A 20,316-nucleotide genomic window follows, 5' to 3' on the forward strand; every position below is an offset into this window, starting at 1 on the left:
CTCTGAAAGTGCCCTGCTAGTTATAAATGTTATGATTGCTTTTTTGGCAGCCAGATGAGGTTTACTGAGGCATTAACAGGAAAGAAAACAGAAAGGCAGCAGCCATCAAAATGAACACTCTCATAGGCAACACTGCCAGACCAGGACATAAAGAAAGAAATGATGCAGTAAAAATAATGTGACGTGGAGATGCTCAGGCCAAGGTGAGACAGCTGCTATGCTGCAACTGCAATGTACCACACTGAGCACACATCCAGTGTAACCTTGGCCTCCTGGATAGTGGTAACTATCTCATGCTCCTCTTTGGTTTTAAGAGCTGCAGGAGAGAGATGGCCTTTGAGATGTCTGTCAGGTAGGTTAGGTCAATCAGTCCAACTGTAAGACAAATCCAAAGTATCTAGCAAGTAGCAGATGCTTGGATCTTCTTCATAGCCACCGATCACAAAACAGAATGGGAAGCAGATTTTTTGTTTGGTCCGGGTGTTTTTACTGCACCACTATTCTTCACAGGCCACTGGAGACATACTACATCTACTGGCTTTTGGTTATTAGGTTTAGTACAGAGACGAGCTGACGAGTCTAAAACCTGAGAAACCATAAAAGCTATACTTCAGAGGCATGCTACTTAGAAGCACTTTTAATAAAAAAGGCATGTACTTGTACAACTGAAAAATTCCATATGTTCTGTATTCCATAAATATAGTGTCGAGTTTGAAATAATTCCAGAAGACCTAAGACAAGGTAAAGAGACAATCTCCTGAGGCTGTTCAGGAGCCTAGCATTACCCTTCAGATGGGGTGAACTACCATAGAGAAGTCTAATTGCCACAACCTTCCTCACTTTAACACCAGAAGAATAATCCTCCAGACTAAATAAAGCAGTGAGGGAGGAATGGAGCTGGCTGTAGGGTGAAGAAAGACTCAACACTTGGTAAAGATGGGATGGAGGTTCCTGATGACAAATGGTTCAGTCCTCAAGCTTGAGTCTTAGCTTTTTTGCAGGCTGGCAATGTTGTTTCATCCTCCTCAACCTTGCGAGGCTTCTTCACAGTGTACACTACCCCACAGGCACTCTTCCGAGTTTCTGGAATATATAAGCAGAAGCTGTACGACCTCAGATAAAATGACACTAATGAATTTAATACATACTCATTGCAGGTGTCCATGCCCCAAAGCCCAGTTCAACATGTTTAGCAGCCAGCCATTCAGCACACACAGCAGGTAAGCAACTTGCCTGGGCAGGAGCTGGGGACAGGCTGCCTTATGGAGTGGGAAACCTGAAGAGTATGGTGGTGAATTACAGCAAACATAAGAGAAAACTGAAGTCTGCAGGGACTGCAGATACACAAAGCCACAAGAAATCAGGCTTAATCAGTACAATAGTCACAGAAGGACACATTCTTGAAGTATTGTCGAAAATCATATATGTATTTTGAGCAAAACAGACCGTTCTTAAAAAACACATACCCCAGGATTCTTAAACAGACTATGGTGGTACATCTATACTGGCAAAGGCTCCCCTATACATACCAAGTAAGTGACTCTCTGATACTCAAGAGTATTTTATTTACAGAACCCTCTGCATCACCATAAAACACTACTGTGTGCTCTTATCAGCCTCCTCATATGTTTGCCAAATGACCTAGTGAGCCCAATCCATTTTCAGAACTACTGGTCAGAGTCTTCTCAGCAAAATTTGAGGGAGAAGAAATTCTTCACAAATACTGCTAGGACAGAGGGTCTGCAAGAACCTTGCTAAAATGTATCAACTTATTTTGGCGCAGTATTCCTTAAGGGACAGGGAAATGACATCTGCTGTTTAATTTCAGATTCTGGTCTTGAGAAATTTCACATAAACCTGACAAAAATTCTTACAATATACTGTCTCTACGTAGAAGAGTAGCAGAATGGTAGAGGACCCTGTTCACAGAAATGACCTCTCCAAGAAATGAAAGCTACCTGCTGTGAATTACAGCAGGTTCAAGAAGAAATACAAACCAAATCCTACTCTGCATTTGAAACCTAAACCAAATCATTTTTGGAAAGGTGACTATAAATCATGCCTACACAACCAACCTTAGCAGTGGCAGATATTAAGAGCTAGATGTGACTACTCAAGTCAAAGTTAACCTGTCATCAGAACAAACAGCAACAAACTCAAGATACACTAAGAAAAAATAAGCATGTAAAAAATGTAGAGATGGAGAAATCAGTGCTGCAGTGGGAAGTAAGGGTCTAAATTGATTGCTGGAACACAAATTCAATTTGACTCCAATGTGGTTAAGTAAGTACCAGCACAGACAGCACCATTTATTCAGTCACTGGTTTGCTAACATGTCAACAGGGGATAATAGGACACCCTTGCTGCAAGAGCTCCTCTACAGGCATTACACATGGGATCTAAAACTTGGAGCTGAATTGCTCTATATAAGGTCTCAGACTTTGGAAATATGCATTAAGAAGAATTTAGTTTAATAAATACAAATGTTACTTAAATGAGTTTGCATGTGCTTTTGACTTACCTCCATGGAGCATGACAGCTCTGCAGTTGGTAGACACAGCTGCCTTGGCTTCACATTCTGACAGTCCAAACAGCAAACCTCTGCCACCTTTGCTCAGGATCAAAATGCAGAGAAATGAACAAACAGAACAGGGAAGTCTGTCTGCATGATACATTTGCTTACTCTGCTAATAACTGGGAATTAGCAAAGCTGTAACTCAAAGTGACATTTTGCATAAGGTTATCCAGAGGCAGGGAGCTGAAGCACCCATTTCTCCTGGCTGCAGTTCCCTAGCAGTCCTCTTAGAAAGCTCCTGGCAACATTATTTTTTCTTCAGACAAGCTGTACTTTTGAAAATAAAAGTCTGTCAACACAGTAGCATTTTTATATGCATAATTAAGAAAAACAACGATCACCTGTCTGACACAAAAGCATTATGCTGAAAAGTTCCCTGCCACCTTGAGTAGAGATGACACCAGATTAGGTATGTTAATTTGGGTTAAGCCTCACTTCACTTTTTTAAGAGGGAAGGAAATGCACATAAAATCCTTCCAGGCCTCCCATGTGGTTCTCCCGACTTGGAGCATTCTCCTCCCTTCAAGGGACCATACAGATATATGCTTGGGGGAAAGGAAGGAGGAGTAGTAAAAATGCATCTGGATTCCTAAAAGGGGAGGAAAGACACTTTCCTTGGTTTCTAGAACAGAACCACTTATGTAACAACACCTATGTAACTAAGGACTAGAAAATTCAGAACAAAAGTAATAGGAACTCAGATAAGAACACTTTTTTCTTAATATAAATATGATTTTATAGCTTCTTCTTCCCAAAATGTAGCACCTTGGTAAGCATAAGCAATAATTTCTGGTTTGGTTTTCAGTGTTAATACTGCACACTTACACGCACACAAGATCAATGCACATCACAACAAAACACACCTGTAGCTGAACACAGACATTACTATTTGCAGTGACTGCTTGTGTCGTCCCATGACCAAGAGCTGTTGCTTCTTCCACACCCATTTAGAGTTCTGATGTGTTGAATTGTTCACCCATAAGCATTAGTGTTCAAGCAGTATAAAGGAGAGCAGTATTTCAAAACCAGTTTGAAATTTTCTATTTCACTAATAACTTTGGTATTTGACTTAGAAAAAGGATACAGATTAGTCACGTCGTAGGGACCTCGTAGTTCTAGAGGCTAAAACAAAATAAAGAAAGTTGGATACACCTGTGGCTCTTGTGGGCTGTCAGAGCAAGGTCACACAGGCCAGGGCTATCAGAAACCCAGGTTAAATGTTACATAATAGCAAGCTGCTGAAGATACCCTAGGAAAACAAGCAAATACTATTATTTTGGAAAACAGAGTCCCCATCTAGGGGGAAGCTGTCATGGAAATAACACAGTGCCAAAAAAACCCCAAAACCCAACAACCCCACGGAACCAAATAAAAATAAAAAAAATCCAAACTGTACAGTACAATTCTCTGGCAAAAGAGATTGATTAAAAAAATGCACAAGATAGCACTCATATTAAAAATTACATTTTTATATGCTTAATATATAATTGTAAGTTGTACTTCAGCCACAGATAAATAACTCCTCAAACTGTTCTGACTTCAAAAATCTGGGACTTACCCTTTCAGCTGCACTAGATATAACAATGTTCTGGAAAACAAGAGGAGAAACATTCATCTGTTAGCAGCAGGAAATTTAAAAAAAAAAAAAAAAATCAGTAAACAGCAAAGACTTCATGAGCATGAGCCAAGTTCAGGCTCAGAGCCCAATTAACCATTGAAGTATCTGATGCTCTCAGCTGAAGTGAACTCTGTCTGGGTCTGGATCTGATTTGTGCACATGAATATACCCAGTTTATCTCCCTGTCTCCTACAGGGACAGAGGCACAGGAACAAGCCATCTCTTGCAGCTACAGACCTCTCACAGACAGATGAAAGTCTGATGCACCACATCTTTTAGAGGAATAGGCTATGCAGTATGAATGCCACAGTGAGGCATTAAGCAATCACTTATCATTCTTTGTCTCAGATTGCAGATTTTATAAGGACCTCAAAGGTAAGTAAGAAATGCAGTTAGACATGCTGTGTTAAGAAGTGCCCCCTTTATTTACACTAGGCAAATGAGGCCCCACACAAATGACAACTCTACCTGAGCTGCAACAGAAATGGACTTAAAAGTCCAGGATCCTGCAGACCCAGATTACAGATAGCACCTTGAGACAGCTTTGTGCTCCAAAATTTCCAGTCTACTCTCTGGCTGCAGTACAACTCAATCCTAACTTCAGCATCAATGTTGGCCTTAAAGTCCCACTGGTTAAGGAAACCTGCCTGCAGCTAGACAGTGGCTGCCAGCTCATGCCATAAACTCCCTCAACTCAACACTGGCAGCCCCATGAAAATCACCAGGTAAAGAAGCATCCTTCTCCCTTCTCTCTCAAAGTTTCTCCAGAACAGGTACATGATGAGTACACGGGGCCTGGCAAACAGCACAGGTCTCTGTCAGGGCTCTTATGTTAAACCTCCAAATATGCACACCCAAAGGGCAACTGTTTTCCACAACTGGAAACTGCAGCAGCAAAAAATTCCTTTCACCTTTTATTATACTAAATAAAAGGCTTTGGGAATTCCTGCTTAAGTGGGTGGTAATGAGAATTGTACTAAAGCAGTGAAAGACTTTTCCTTTCTGACATCAGTACCACCAACACATGACACCACCTCTGGCTACAAGGTGGGGTTTTTGATCCCTTCCCTGCAATACTTTGCTTGTCCTGTCACCTCCCCAGCACAAAGAGCAGAGCAGACACTGGAAGAAAATGCTCTGTGCACAGCTGGAACTCAAGCTGTACAATAGCTATCTACATGAAAATGACTGCATGTTCACATTGTGGCCAATGTTTCCTTGTGTGCTAAGAAGAAAAGGATGGGATGTGCTAAGAAAAGGATAGGACAGATAATGCCTTAGCATAAGGAAAGCCAGAAACAGAAGTAACACATATATCGAAGTGACTTAACAGTACATAGCATGATGGAGTCTGGGACATCTGAGTAGTTCACCTTTAAAATGACTGCACTATGGATCCCAAGGCTGCTTTTGAGCTTCAGTGGTACTGACTACAAGAGTTTACTGGGAAAATTAGAATCTCCTGCTCTGACCTCTAGGAACCAGCGCCTGCCTCCCAGGCTCAGAGGAGCTCCCAGAGCAGTGGTGCAAGCCTTCTTGAACCAGCACAGGATTGTGTTTTACTGCTGTGCAGTGGAGATAAACTCCACCAGGTTTAAAGGCAACTGGCTTCCATGTAGAGACTGGGTAAGACAGGAAAAGGAGACAAGGGCAGACAAGAAAAGCAATGCTAACAAATCAAGGAGAGAGGTGAAAGCAAATCCAAGGGAAGAACTCAAATGGCAAAACATTATCTCCACAGGTAAAGGAGACAGCAGTCATTTAGTACACTGCTCCAGGCACAGTACCCACACTCAGTTACAAAAACAGGGAGGTGAGGGACCGTGGCTATGCATCGCTTTTGTCTGACAAGGCAGGCTCGTTCCTTGCATGCTTTAACGATTTCTAAGGACTCTGCTCACACCAGCTCTGAGGACACCAGTGAATTTCTTTAGGTTTCCCTGTCCTACCAAAACAGAGGAAAAAAAGGATCCAAAAGCTGCTACATGTTCAGCAACTACAGGTTACAGAAGGCAAGAGCTGTGCGCCAGGTGCCAACACAAGCAGCCTATGGACCGGCTATCCCATGTCTCATTAAAAAGACCTCTGCATCAAACTGCCAGTGACTGCTAATAACCATCTCTTCTGACCCATCATGTACTAACCATGGAGGCAAAAAAATAAAGAAAACTTAACAGCTCTCTCCCAGCTCTTCCAGTGTCTAAAAACATCTTTTTGTGCCCAGCTCCAGATGTTTTACCTTCCAGGCACAGATGATGCACTGGACTGACAGATGCAGGAAAAACAGGCACAGCATACAGACTGACTGCTCAAAAGTCTCACTTGCCATTTGTGATGCCAGCTCAGCCAGTGCTCTCCAAATCAACAACTGCACAAGAAGTGCATCTTTAACTGCACACAGGAAAGAGGAGCACTAGCAAAAAGTACTCCCAAAGGAAAAGGGTTTTCTGTGCTTGTACATATTCTCCCAAGTCAGTATTTTGTGCAACGAGCTCCCAGAGCTGGGTTTCTCAAGAAAGGCCATACAAACAATCGCTTTCTTCTGTAGCAGCAAAGGAATCAATCTGTTTGACCCATTCTGCTGTCCTAGAAAATAGGCTGCTGTGCCTGAAAAGGACTAAAGTAATGATAGATCTGCCTTTAATTGGCCTTCCAAGCTGCACATACCACTGCAGGCTAGATCTGCAAGGTAATACCAATTTCTGTTTCTGTTTCTCTGGACTAGTTAAGTGCAGTAAAGGCTGTTTCCAATAAAGGTGGTGGGAGCCAAAATCTCTTTTAATTTGGATATGTGTTATGATACACTTTCCTGTTAAAAAACAAACAAACAAAACTATGGCCTGAATGAACCCAGCATGACAGGCAGCTTAGCCTGGTAGCCTGGGAAGAGGTAAAGTATGAAAGCAATGGACTACAGGCATCTCAGCTGTGTTACTTCTTCCTTGGGTTTCAGTAGCAGGGAAGAATGCAGTTTATTTGACTGCAGCAAATCCCTGGCTTAGAGCCATCTAGCTGTTGCGTGTCCTTTTATACACTGGGAATTTACTAACTACTTAAAACACAAGATTTCTGCTTTTTATTACAAATTTCTACACTCTCCCATATTTGAGATATATGATCAAAAAAAGTTTTTGGTCAATCAGGAATATAAAATAGGTGAACTTATGAGTATGCATGGATTTCAGTTCTAGCGCAAACATTAGATTTCTGGTATTTTAAATTTTTTTAATTTTTACTGTTTGTTTATTTTTCTTTGATTTGGGGTATTGCATACAATAATTGCAGACAGGTCATTTTAAAAAAAGAATCTAACAGTCTGACAGCTTAAGAAGGAAGCATGCAGTGGTGCATGGCTGGAAGTATCTGGAGCTAGAATAACTGTGCCTTTACATTAGTCGGCAATGATTCAGTCTCAGCTTCAGAAACCTCAGCATCAAACTCATTTAAAATGGCTCAGTCTGTGCAACTCCAGAGAATTTGAACAGAATTAATTAGCTTGCTTTCACTTTGAGAGCTTACCTTTCCTTTGCAGATCTGCATCAGGCTGATTGCATTTGAAATTGTGTATCTTCTCATGGTGGAGTCTTTGATGGCAGGCGTGTAAAGCAGTTCAAAGTAAATGCCTCGATCTATTGCCTTCACATGAAAGACAGTGACCAAAAATCAAAAGGAGAAAAGCATAACAATCTAACAACTGCTGTCTATTATTGATGCAGCTTATTCTCAGTTTAACTGTGTTTCATTTGAAAAAAAACAAGGTGGAATTGTTCCAGCCCGAAAACTGCATAACAGAGGGGAGGAGGCTTCACTGTACACCAGATGTGTACTTGAATCTTGGTATGACAGAAAGATTAGGTTAACAAAACAAAAAAAAAAACTATCAGCAACTTCTTAGTTGCAATTGGCTTTCCACTATGATAGAGCTTAGGAGACAGGTAAGTGCTGGTCAGAAACAAGTCTTGAAATTTTGACCCCACAGCCTAATGTAAGAAAGAGCACTGCAGTACAGTACCCATGCAGATGAATTTGCCCTTGCATAAAAGCAGCAACAAGGACTCTCCTCTCCTGTCTCAGAGCATACTCTGGTATTTGTGACAGTTAAATAACAGTGAGTCACGTGAGAGGTTCCAAATAGTAGTACTGAATATATTTTCAGGTGCTTTAAAATCCCTTGCCATCCATCAACATACCTTATCAAATGAGAATTCATGTTTTTGCAAACACACAGAGAAAGCCCAAGCAACATGCTATTGGACACAGTGAGTCAAAAATACAGATAAAATCCAAAGCTAGGAGTTCCTTGTTCCCTTGCCTACACTACATTTGTCTGAAATGTTATTCTATGCTTTATACTCTTTAAAAATATACATTTGAAACATCCTACATTTTAGAAATGCTACTGTAAGAGAGTCCAGTAACTGAATATAGATGGAATTAATCCAGCTACTATCCATGCATGACCCCTGAATGTGAACACAACAGAAGTTATGTACATGTCAAATGTTTTACACAGAGCCGGTCCAACATCTGCAAACAAGAAGAGAAGTCTGAATTAATCAAGATCACAACCAGTGATGGCAATAGACCAATTTCCAGGCAAGCAGATTTTTAACATCATCCCCACCACTTCAGCTGCCTGCCAAAAAACTGAGAACCAAAACCGACTGCCTAAGGACACATAAAACCAGTCTGGCAGACAGACTGCCTTAAAACCAGCAGTGTGGAAGATGAGAAGCTTGTAAGGAAAAGATCTCCAAACACAGGGCTACAAGAGCCACCCAGCTCCTCACCTGGGTCAGATGCTGGAGTTTTAGGCAGCTAGGGCTTCAGCTCTTCAAAGAAGAGTTCATTTTGAAAAAAAAAAAAGTTGCTGTATCAAATGGAATGTTGAAATTCCCAATCTGTAGTAAATTCCTGAGTATTACTTTTGCTCTGTTTCAGGATTGTTATTCTAGGTCAAACTTTATGTAGAAGACAAAAAAGGATTTCTAGCCAATTCCAAATTTAAATTTTTAAGCACTAAGTACTACACTGGCAAAAAAGCACTAACGTGGAATGAACCTTGACACATACTCAGAGGGAAAAACTAGTTATACCTAAGAGCACGTTTGGATTAAGCTTTCTGTCAAACCACCAACTGTAGGCAGAACTGTATTAACAAAATATCTGTTCCACAAACAGCTGACTCATAGCCACTTTGTATCCCAAAGCAGATATTTAGCTATACCACACTTGGTTCATTTGCCGAGACATTCCTTTGGCTAAGTATGGATTTGATACAGTTGTCCTGCAATTAGGTGTACGACATCCTTCTCCCATATTAAGTCATGACATTCTCCTGTCTTTTAAATCATAGGGCTGTATATCTACTCTGACACAGCTGTACCACTTCTGGTTTGGGAGGCAGCTTAGTCAGCAATCACTCTAAATCTCATTGCTTTGCACAGCAGTGTCCTTTAGGCTCTGCTTTCATTCCTTGAGAACACCACTTGTGCCTTCTTAAGTGGGGGACAGGAGGGAGAAAACGATACAACATACATCACTGTGTAGTAAATGCTGCAGTGGAAGCCTTGAAGTGAAGGACATGTGAAACAACACTATACATTACAGAAGAAAATAAAAGAACCACTTGGATGGGAATGGTGGGAGGGAAATTGAAGGGAATTCAACTCAGACTGCTATTAAATACAGCATTTAAGAGCAAGAAAACAATTTAAATGTAAATGTACCATATTCACGGGGGGCCTTCGGAAGTAGAATGGCAGCTTTTCTGTTACATTTATGCATACAAGATCCACATCTAGAGTTGTGCAAGTAATCTGCAAAAAAGGAACAGGAACAGATTATTAGATAAGCAAAAAAAAAGGGTAACCAACTTCAGGTGAACTGATACTCTCTTTTTTTCTTACTGGAAGAAATGTCCCTCCAGGGTGAATTCAATTTTAAAATGAAGAGGTACTGTGCCTTGCTGACATACCAATAAATCAGCAGGCCTACAGGTGCACAGTTTGAGCATTTTGGGCTTAAAACCCAAGCCCTGCCTCACATAACTACTTTTCCAATAAAAAAAATTTACCAACCCTAAGGCAAGACTTACTGCTTTGCTCTTATCCAACAAAAGACATGTGACTGTTGTTTTACAGATTAAGTAGATTTACCGGAAGCAACTAAACGACTGAAACAGAAGCAGAATGTTCAACAGTGACTGGTGGTGTGCCATACCCCGTACTGGAAGCTGACCCATAGGGCCTCACTTTCCTGGCTGGGAAATCTTCAGCCCTTCCTGAAAGTCACATCTCTAGAATAAACTCTCAAGATGGCACTGGAGGTCACAATTTAAAAAGCTTAGCTTTGAGCTCACACTACAATTTACAGCCTGTATTAAAAGCTGGAAGGAATGAAAGAAAAGTGGGGAATTTCTGAGCTGGCAGACAGAGAACATTAAGTGCACATAAACCTTCATTTACACATAACCTCACACACACAACACATGTAGGAACCATATATGCCTAGACTGTAAAGATCACAAGGACAGATCAATGTCTGAAAGCAGCAGTGTAACAAAGAAGATAAAATGAAGATGTTGAAAATGAACTTTCAATGCATAGGAGAACTATCTGCTCCAAATACACGTGGGCCAGGTGCCAACCTTCATTCCTTGTTGCCATGGCACAAAAATGGTGGGGACTGCAGGGAGGCCAAGAGCTGGGCTGCAGGCACACCGGGCTCTAACATGGGGCAGGTTATTGCTTTGCAAACTACGTCTTCTACCAGTTCATTCACATAAAAATTGGATGGAGATGAGAGCAGAGGCCCAGCTTTAGGAATGTTTCTCAATGGTTGATAGCACTTCCTCCTAGACAAGAGGCATGCAGGCAATTCAAAGATCCAGGAAACTACAGATTTTTGAAGGTAAAATGTCTCCACTAGACCTTCCAGACTAAACTTTATCTTTGTGCTCTACTTGTTATGCCAGACAACTCTCTTATGCCAGACATGGTTGGAATCTATTGCATCAAATTAGACTTGGATGTGTTATGTTCAGCCCTGCTACAGTCAGTTTCAATCCTTTTCTTATGAGAAGTACAAACTACCATCTAGACCAAGGTGATTTATGGGGAACATGCACAGAGCAAAGAGCTCTGAATCATGTCCCAGAAATAATGTCAGTGAGGCTACAGAAAATTCAGGAAGAAAGAAAGCTGAAAACAAAGAAAAGCAAGAATACACATAGAAACATGCAAGCTGCCCTGCATAATGAGAAAATGAGTCTTCCTGGGCATCTCCAGAGTCACTAGAAAACTCTTTTCTGTTTTGGAAATTGAGCACAGTGGGAAAGGGAGTGACCCAAATGCCAGGATATCTACAGGATTCCAGTGACTAGAACGTGTCAGAAAACACCATCAAGGCAAAACAAATTTAAAAGCCATATATCCCCATGAGGAATTCCTGCAATGCATAGGAAGTATTTCTCCAAACACTCCAATTCTCAGTAGATTTCTAAAACACAAAAACACAGTAGATTTCTCCAAACACTCCAGTGCTCAGCCTTGCTTTTGCTTCTGGACAAGTCACACATGCGGGCAAGTTAAGGTTACCCCACCAGCCGAAAGGTTCTGAAGTGCAAAACCAGGCGTTTGCCCAGCTGCACAGCAGCCAAGAGCCCCATCTGCTGGCAAACTCCAGACAGCCGGAAATACATCAATTTGCCACTTGCAGTGTGAAACATGACCTTTGGAAAATGTTTTAGGAATAAACACTGAAATTTGGCTTTGCACTACACCTTCAGACTAATACAAGAAACTATTTTAGATACTTGAGAAACTTAAACAAGGACCATGTTCTACAATTATCTAGGCAAACATGGTTTCCTCATGTCCCTGAGGATATAAATTACTTGGAGAGTTCAAACACGTTTCAGTACGTATCACGGCTACAACCAGCTACAGAAAAGCTTCTCTGGCTTGTGAGAAGAGGGCACAGACTGGTTTGAGCCATGCTAAAATTAGAGCATATCTCCAATGGTCACATATTTCTTCTACAACAATATGAAAAATTCTGTTCAGTGAATAATAATCCAAGTAAGAAATTATTGGTGAGAAAGATGATTCACTTTTGGTAATGTTGAGTTACCAACAGCCAGTTTTTAAACAGAAAGTCAATTTGTGGTGCTCGACCCACCCTGCAAGGCTTTATACTCAGCTGTGAAACATCCATGAATTGTAAGAGGCAGAGGAATGTGCCAATCAAATGATTGTACTTACGTGGAACAGTTTCTCAGTCTTTGGAAATACTGCTATGATGTCATATAACCTTGTATTTGCAGATGTTGATCTCTACAAAAGGAGGAAACAATTACCACCTTGAATTTTGGCAGATGCCAAAGCTATGCGCAATGATTATGACCAAAATAAAGAGAACAAAAACTTTCTAAAAGAAAGCCAATAATCATTCAATTACATAGTAGATTTCTGCTGAGAGGTCTACTGTGAAGTTTTTTGTTTCCATTCTGATGCTTGCTGTATCCACCTAGTAAGGCACTCACACCTTTTGCTTTAATCCTGTAGCACTAAAAAACAGTCAGAGGTGGCTCATGGTTTTGTAGTTTACACATGGAAGTCCAGTAATCAAAGACAAGAACCAAGGAACAGAACTGTTGTCCTATAGTGACAAATGACCAAGAGAAGCCATATCCAGTCTTGTAAGTCTGCATCTCTTCACTATCACATTATTTGCTAAAAATATGATCTGAGAAATCATTGCTAATAATCCTATGAAATCCAGCAAGTTCTCCTAATACAACTTCCAAAGTTTCATTAATTCACTGAGAAAAGGAAATAAAAACTAGAAAATGAATATATACTTAATATACTTACCAGGAGATTACAATGGGAAGGATCAGAAACAACAAGTGTTAGCCGAGTTAAAACTTTAATTCTTTTAGATGTCCCCTACAGAAAAAGAAATAATAAAAAAGACTTTAAAAGTTCCAGAGCAAACATCTGTCATGACTTTCCTCTTGTCCTCTAACAAAATGGTGGCCTGTTCATATTCTTGTCTATCCTAATTTTCTAAAAGCTGTAGTAACAATTCCCTATTTTATTTTGATCTGCTTGACATAATATATATGTCATATATATATTATATATATATATATATAAGAAAGGAAAGGAAAAGGCAAGGCAAGAGGCAAAAAGGCAGGAAGAAAAGGGAGGGAGGATAATGCATAAAAATTAATATGTTTTAATACTGATATGGTTACCCAGACAGGCAACAACTGCAAAAAAAGCTGTTGCCTGTATTTGAAAAACCTGCATTTGAAATACAGGCTTGCTTCATTATATCCAAATCTTGCTCCATCAAAACCGGGATGTTATTTCCAAACCCCAATCTACAAGAATTATACGGTAATTAATCAACTACAAGAAGATTCACAATTCACAAAAAGCAATTTCTTTAATAATTTTAAAACTAATTAATAGCATCTACTCCAAATCAAGCGTATTATTCTTCCAATGCTGGATGTTTTAACAGTCAAGCAAGAGACAAATTTATCTTTTTTTGATGCACACTTAATACACAAAATCACATATACAAACACACCAAGGTAAAGATCATAACTCATGATAATAATAATACATAGATAGAATGTAACTAGACATACTTGTACAATAGGCAGAGACGGAAACAACTCTGAAGGAGATACTGGCTTCACGATTTCCTTAAAACAGAACAAACTAAAATTACTCAAAATGTTGCGAGATAAATTTACAACACAAACAAAGATGTGTTCTTTCTAAAAAAGGAATTTGCCATGCTAACAAAACTCTTTCCTAGAGACAATACACAATAAACAAAGTTAACTCCAGGGTAATTAAACTGAACTATAAAATGGGAATTCTGTCACAAATGCACACATTTGTACATTGTGCATTCTGCAGATAGAGCTTTTTAGGAACATGCAATAAGGCATGTATGTTTACAAGAACATTAAAAAACAAATAACACCAAGAAAAGTTACCTGTTTCTTCTCTTTAAAATCGATGACATGATTAAGAGCAACTGCTGAATATCCCACTGAAAACGTAAACACATAATGTTTTGTCTAACATAACTACTAACGGAAATAAATTCAAACTAAAATCTGCTTAAATACTCATCACTTAAATGTCTCAAAAGAAATGATCAAATGCATATTCGCCTTTCACTTTTTTTTATTCCTGAAGATCAATTCACCCAAAAAGTGCCTAAAATAAAACCCATCTAAAAACCCATCTAAACCCATCTAAAATCCTTTTAATATACTCCAGCTCTGACAAAACTTCCTCGATGTCAGAGCTTTATGAAGATGAATACTTCAGGTTGGTGTCCCAAAGATCTGCCCTAGTTTGGTCCTGTTGACGACTCTCTTTAGGTTAAGTACATAAAGGATGTACTTAAGGACGACTTCAGTTTAGGTTGAGTACATTCAGAAGAGTTAAAACTTCAGAAAATCAAGAGCTGGATAGCTTCAGGAGAAGGCAAGTGAAGCACGCAAAATGATGCTGGAAAAACTGATTAAAAGGTCTCGTCTGGGGGGGATCGGAGGAAGATGGGACGTTTGCTAAAGTGAAATCACCCCCCAGACACTAGACAGACAGCACCCGCCTCCACACGAGGTCTGGGGGGAGAATAAATTTAGGCCACAAGAAACTGCAGGTGGAAAAATGCGACTATGTTGTGAAAAAACCCACAACTGTTACATTAAGGTAACAAGACAGAGACAGAGCCTTCAAGGTACAACTTGAGCTCTCCTTGCAACTCAGCACTGCCAAGACCTCAGTTCTGGTCACTTCACGAGCAGATGCAGCACTGGACAGCGAGAGCGGAGCGAGGGGACCGCGACCCGCCAGGAGAGGTTCGGCCGACAAGGAGGGCACTCACCCTGGAACTGACTCACACCCGGTGGAGCTGCCGCTCGCCTCCTGCCACCCTCCCGTTCGGACCCAGCACTCCCTCCCCGGCTCAGGCCCACCCGCTCCGCACCGCAGCCCAAACCCCGGCCCCGTCGCCGACCCGAGCCCCGCGCCGGCCCCGCAGACCGCCCCCGTCCCGCCGTGCTCACAATGTGCTGCGGCCTCCAGCAGGCTCTGCAGGGACTTCTTGTCCAGCCCCTGAGGGAAGTTCAAGTCAGCGAAGGCGGCCATGCTGTGCGCAGCGCTGGGGTGGGGTGGGGCGGGACGCAGCCGGGCACCCGGTACCGCCCCCCGAGACCCGCGGCAGCCTGGGGCTTGTAGTCACCTCGAGGAGAGCACAGAGCTCTCCTCATAGCCCTGTCTTGTACCCACCAGGTGGAGTAGTAGCCTTGCTCGGATGAAGTATTTATTGCCTGTTAAAACTTGTTGAACTCCATCCGAACACTGGTAATAAAAAAACACAGGAAACCATTCTAGTTACTAAAAGGTTTTCTCTTTCCTCTGTTAACTAGAAAAATAAAGTGAAATAGAGCTCCAAGCTGCCATGTTAAGAGATACACCTTACATGAAAAAGGACCTGTGAATTATGACAGACCAGTAACCAAAAAAGATTCACTGTGTAGCAGAGGTACAAAAAGCACGAATACCATTCTACCATTGATAAATGGCACAGAATATGTAAAATACTCCTGGTAATTACCACGAGGAATTTTTTTCCTGGGGACTTCAAGCAGCTGCTGAAGACAGCAGGTCTGCAATTCCCACTCAGCTGTGAGGCTGGATCCAGGGGCCTCGGATGGGCAGGGAGTCCTCAGATTTCTCATTCTTCAAACTGGGCTAAATGTTCACAAAGGGAATCCCTGAGGTACCTGCAGCTCTGAATTCTTCACAAGGCAAAAATAGTATATTTTGGTTCCAAAAACAGAAGTCATCTTGTCACACTTAGGTTGCACAGATGCAAGTATTTATTTTGACAATGATAAGAAATGCCAAAGATGAGAATAGTTACCCCTCTGTTTTACTGCCACAGAGTGGTAGTGATTTATTTTCACAATGACAAGAAAAGACAGGAAAGAAAATGGCAGCTGCAACGTTTTTGTTAAAAGATGGACAAGATATTATTTTCCAAACAGTACATTCTGGGAATAAAAATCAAAGTTTCAGTAGTACTTGCCTGTGGAATTTTAACCAGTCTCTGATAAAATAATCTAAACATTTTGGCAACATATTTCCCCAGGGCAGAAGAAACATATACCTGTAACTCATTTATTGTTCCTAGCAGCAGGTCCTCACCAAACTTACTCTGTTTTCCAAGACGAGAAAATTAAAACAGAAAGAAATAAAAAAATGTGCATCAGAGGAATGAAAACAACAGTTTATGAAGACACAGTGGGTCAGACAAGAAAAGGACATAAAAAGGGTTTGATAAGAAAGGAAAAAGATGAAGAAAAATTTCTTTGATTATTTATTACATTGCATACTCATCTTGGGTTATCTTTCTGACATGTGTCCAAAACTGAATTTTTGAAGGAGAATGTGGCATTTCCTTTAACCTCTAACAGTAAGATGAGCATGGCTGTGTGGCTGAAAAAGTTACCATGCCAGGCTATCAACACTTTCTCCTTTACTGATTGAGTGCTTGTGCTGCACTCCCTGACTAGAGGCTTGCTGGGTTAACAGACTCTGCAAGCATTAAGTCCTCTAGAGAGGGACAAAGGTTCCAGGATTTAGTGGAAGTTTTTTAACTATAAGCACTCTGATAGATAGTCTTGCCTCACCAGTATGTGCTGGTGAAATTGTATTTCCTTAGCTAGCTCTGATGATGTTTATCTTACCCCACTAATATGGGGGCAAAGAATTGATGCCAATACTCAGTTATATTATAGTAGGTATTTTTTGTAATGGTACATTGTCACTGCTTAGCAGTTTGGGTGGACCAAAAAACAAAGGACAGAATTATTCTCTATTAACTCTTCTCTGCCTACACCCTCCCAAGGGAAGATGAGAGGGGAGTAAGGACAGGCTATTTAAAGTTGGAAATTTAAAAAAATTTGAACAGATTTACTAGAACATGGGAAAGGCAGTAACACATGGTATAAAGAATAAAAAAATAGAAATGTATTAAAAAAAAAAGTATATACATACATAGCAAGATGAACCTCTTTTAGAGCACGGAGCTCCAAGGTCCAACCAGGTGTTCCAGCAGAAACTCACAAATAGTGCTCTGAGTCTATTGCTCTCAGGGCTGACCAGCCTGGATCAGCGCTATTGCTCCAAAAGCAGCGAACCTCTCTGCTGGCTTCCTCAGGAGTGAGCTTTAGTGGCCCCCTAATCCTGCTCATGTGCAGTAGGGGCCCGCCCTCTGCGTGCCATCTCTCTCAGAGTCTGAAAGCCATCCCTCTTTAGTTCCTCATACTCAAACTATGACATATGTAAATCAGCTTTAGTTGGTTTCTCTTCAAAGATAAGATCATAAGAGTAAATACAAATGGCAACATATTAAGTAATGGAACATGATGGAAGTCACGTCTGACTCACCTGATAACCTTCTGAGGATATAACCAGGTGGATGGATGATGGCAGAGCAGTAGATGTGGTTTATCTTGATTTCAGGAATGCATTTGTCTCCCACAGCATCCTTGGAAACGTGGCTTGGATGATGGGGTAGTGAGGTAGATCAGGAGCTGGTTGAAGGGTTGAAGCCAGAGAGTTGTAGTCAATGGGATGGAGTCCCTCAAGAGTCAGTACTGTGACCAGTACTATTCAATCTATTTATTGATGACCTGGATGAGGAAATAGAGTGCACTATCAGCAAGTTTGCTGATGACACAAAACTGGAAGGAGTGGCTGACACCCCAGGAGGCTGTGCTGCCATCCAGAGGGACCTGGACAGGCTGGAGAGTTGGGCAGAGAGAAATTCAATGAATTACAACAAGGGCAAGTGTAAAGTCTTGCATCTGGGAAAGAACAACCCCAGGCACCAGTATAGGTTGGGGATTGAGCTGTTGGAGAGCAGCACGGGGGAAAGGGACCTGGGGGTGCTCGTGGATGGAAGAATGACCATGAGTCCTCCCTTATGAGGAAAGACTGAGGGAGCTGGGTCTCTTCATCTTGGAGAAGAATGAGGAGTGACCTCATTATTGTTTATAAATATGTAAGGGACAAGTGCCAGGAGGGTGGAGTCAAGCTTTTCTCAGGGGTGACTGACAACAGGACAAGGGGCAATGGTTATAAACTGGAGTACAGGCAGTTCCTTATAAATATAATGAAAAATTCTTTCACTGTGAGGGTGACAGAGCATTGGCACAGGCTGCCCAGAGAGGTTGTGGAGTCTCCTTCCCTGGAGACATTCAAAACCCACCTGGACGTGTTCCTATGTATCCTGCTGTAGGTGACTCTGCTCTGGCAATGGGGGTTGGACTAGATGATCTTTCAAGGTCCTTTCCAACCCCTAACTTTCTATGATTCTATATGACCTTTGAGAAGGAAAGAAATCAAGGAATTAACTTCCAGTGAACTGTTTGGGAATTTAAGATACAGAACAAAAGATGAGACTAAAATCTTTCTTTCAGGTTGGAATCAGTAAGAGTAACAAGCAAATAATTCTGTGTATGATCTCATATAACCTACTTGGTACACTTACAGAGTCACATTTCAGAAATGTATTGAAAAACTGTCAGGAAGAACGACTGATTTTATGAACTATATCAACACATTTGCACGAAGCATCAGGTTATAATTTGCTCTAAATGACATTTTAGGCAACTAAATTTTTTTTTTACAGTGAGTATTAAACTGTACAATGTTACCAGCTTTTACAATATGAATCTATTTTGAACAACATTTATCCTGTTCCTGTCTTATTATCTGTACTTCAGATGATACTTTTTTTCAAATGTACTCATATAATAAGGAAATTATACTTCTTCCCAGCCTGGTGCACACTTGAACAATACTTGTTATAATGTTGCTACCTTCAAGACTTCATCTCTTTCAAATATCACTGACACTTGTCAGTGGTACTGATCCATCTGAGGTCAACAGTCCTGCTTGCATTTCCTTTCTTTCTGTGTTAGAAAGGTAAGGGGACACTCAAGAGAAAGAGTTTACACTTTGCTGTCTAATATGTCACCACACCAAGAGTTTTAAATTTCTGCTGTCATCCTGTGCATAATTGACAATTCAGTTAGGTTTCACCCCACTTGGTGGCAAGACTGTGGCTTAAAGAAGGGAGAAAGCTATTAAGTCCCAGAAATGGGTTTCTACCCAAGAGCTGAAGGAATCTCTGCAGGAAAAGCGGGTGTTTCAAAGCAATGGCATTTTGCAGGTAGTAGAGTTTTTGACTTCATTGAAAAGGTTACACATAGATAAACTGAAAATGCTGTTAGAAGAGAACATACAGTAGTGGGATTCACATCAATTAAGTGGAATGAAGAAATCTTAATATTGAAAATGTGTAAACTTGGTGATACAAATAGTTCAGAGATGCCCATTCTGGGGGTATTTTTTGCACTATTTTTTGCATGGGTGTGTAGTGAGAAGACTAGTGGCAATGGTTTAAAACTTAAAGAGGGGAGATTTAGGTTAGACAGTAGGAAGGAATTCTTTCCTGTAAGGGTGGTGAGACACTGGAACAGGCTGTCCAGAGAAGCTGTGGATGCTCCCTCCCTGGAAGTGTCCAAGGCCAGGCTGGATGGGGCCTTGAGCAACCTGATGTAGTGGGAGATGTCCTTGCCCATGGTGGGAGGTTGGAACAGATGATCTTTAAGGTCCCTTCCAACCCTAGCCATTCTCTGATTCTGTCAGCAGCAGTGGACCTGCCGGAACCGAATCTCTCAGCAGACACATTGCGATAGTAGGGACAGAGGCTCTCTGGAACCAGGCGGTGCAGACGCCGCGCTGCACCCGAGAAAGCACGCCGAGAGGCGGCCACCCACACCAGCTCAGCCGCCCTCGCTTCTGCTCGAGCCTCCTCCACCAGCGCGCAGCTTCTCTGGTGCGACCTATATATATATGTATAAATAGATACAGATCTACGTACTTAGGAGGGCTCCCCAGTCGACCCGCGCTTGGAGGGACCGCGGAGGATAAGCCGGAGCCCGAAGACGCAGCGCAGAGGGGGTCTGCAGAAAGGGCGCTCCCCCCACCTGCCGCTCAGAAGAGGGGAG

The 20,316-nt window shown here is 41.4% G+C and overlaps 1 protein-coding gene across 3 annotated transcripts; it reads right to left on the minus strand.

The window, feature by feature from the left end:
* Positions 1-621: 621 nt before the first annotated feature.
* Positions 622-15,396, minus strand: RPP30 (ribonuclease P/MRP subunit p30). 3 transcript variants are annotated; one of them, XM_071748733.1, is made up of 11 exons: positions 15,298-15,396; positions 14,215-14,270; positions 13,858-13,914; positions 13,070-13,144; positions 12,458-12,529; positions 9,923-10,012; positions 7,713-7,829; positions 4,134-4,163; positions 3,660-3,697; positions 2,522-2,601; positions 622-1,083 (listed from the first exon to the last, which is right to left on the minus strand). In XM_071748733.1, exons 1-11 carry the CDS (start codon positions 15,377-15,379, stop codon positions 974-976), a joined length of 807 nt encoding a protein of 268 aa, XP_071604834.1. In that variant the 5' UTR covers positions 15,380-15,396; the 3' UTR covers positions 622-973. The 3 variants fall into 3 exon arrangements, with proteins under 3 accessions (XP_071604834.1, XP_071604835.1, XP_071604836.1); XM_071748735.1 differs by lacking the exon at positions 622-1,083 and adding an exon at positions 1,090-1,334; XM_071748734.1 differs by lacking the exon at positions 13,858-13,914.
* Between the last annotated feature and the right edge of the window lie 4,920 nt (positions 15,397-20,316).

Source organism: Heliangelus exortis, chromosome 7 (assembly GCF_036169615.1).
Source record: "Heliangelus exortis chromosome 7, bHelExo1.hap1, whole genome shotgun sequence".
NCBI classification, from domain to species: Eukaryota; Metazoa; Chordata; class Aves; order Apodiformes; family Trochilidae; genus Heliangelus; species Heliangelus exortis.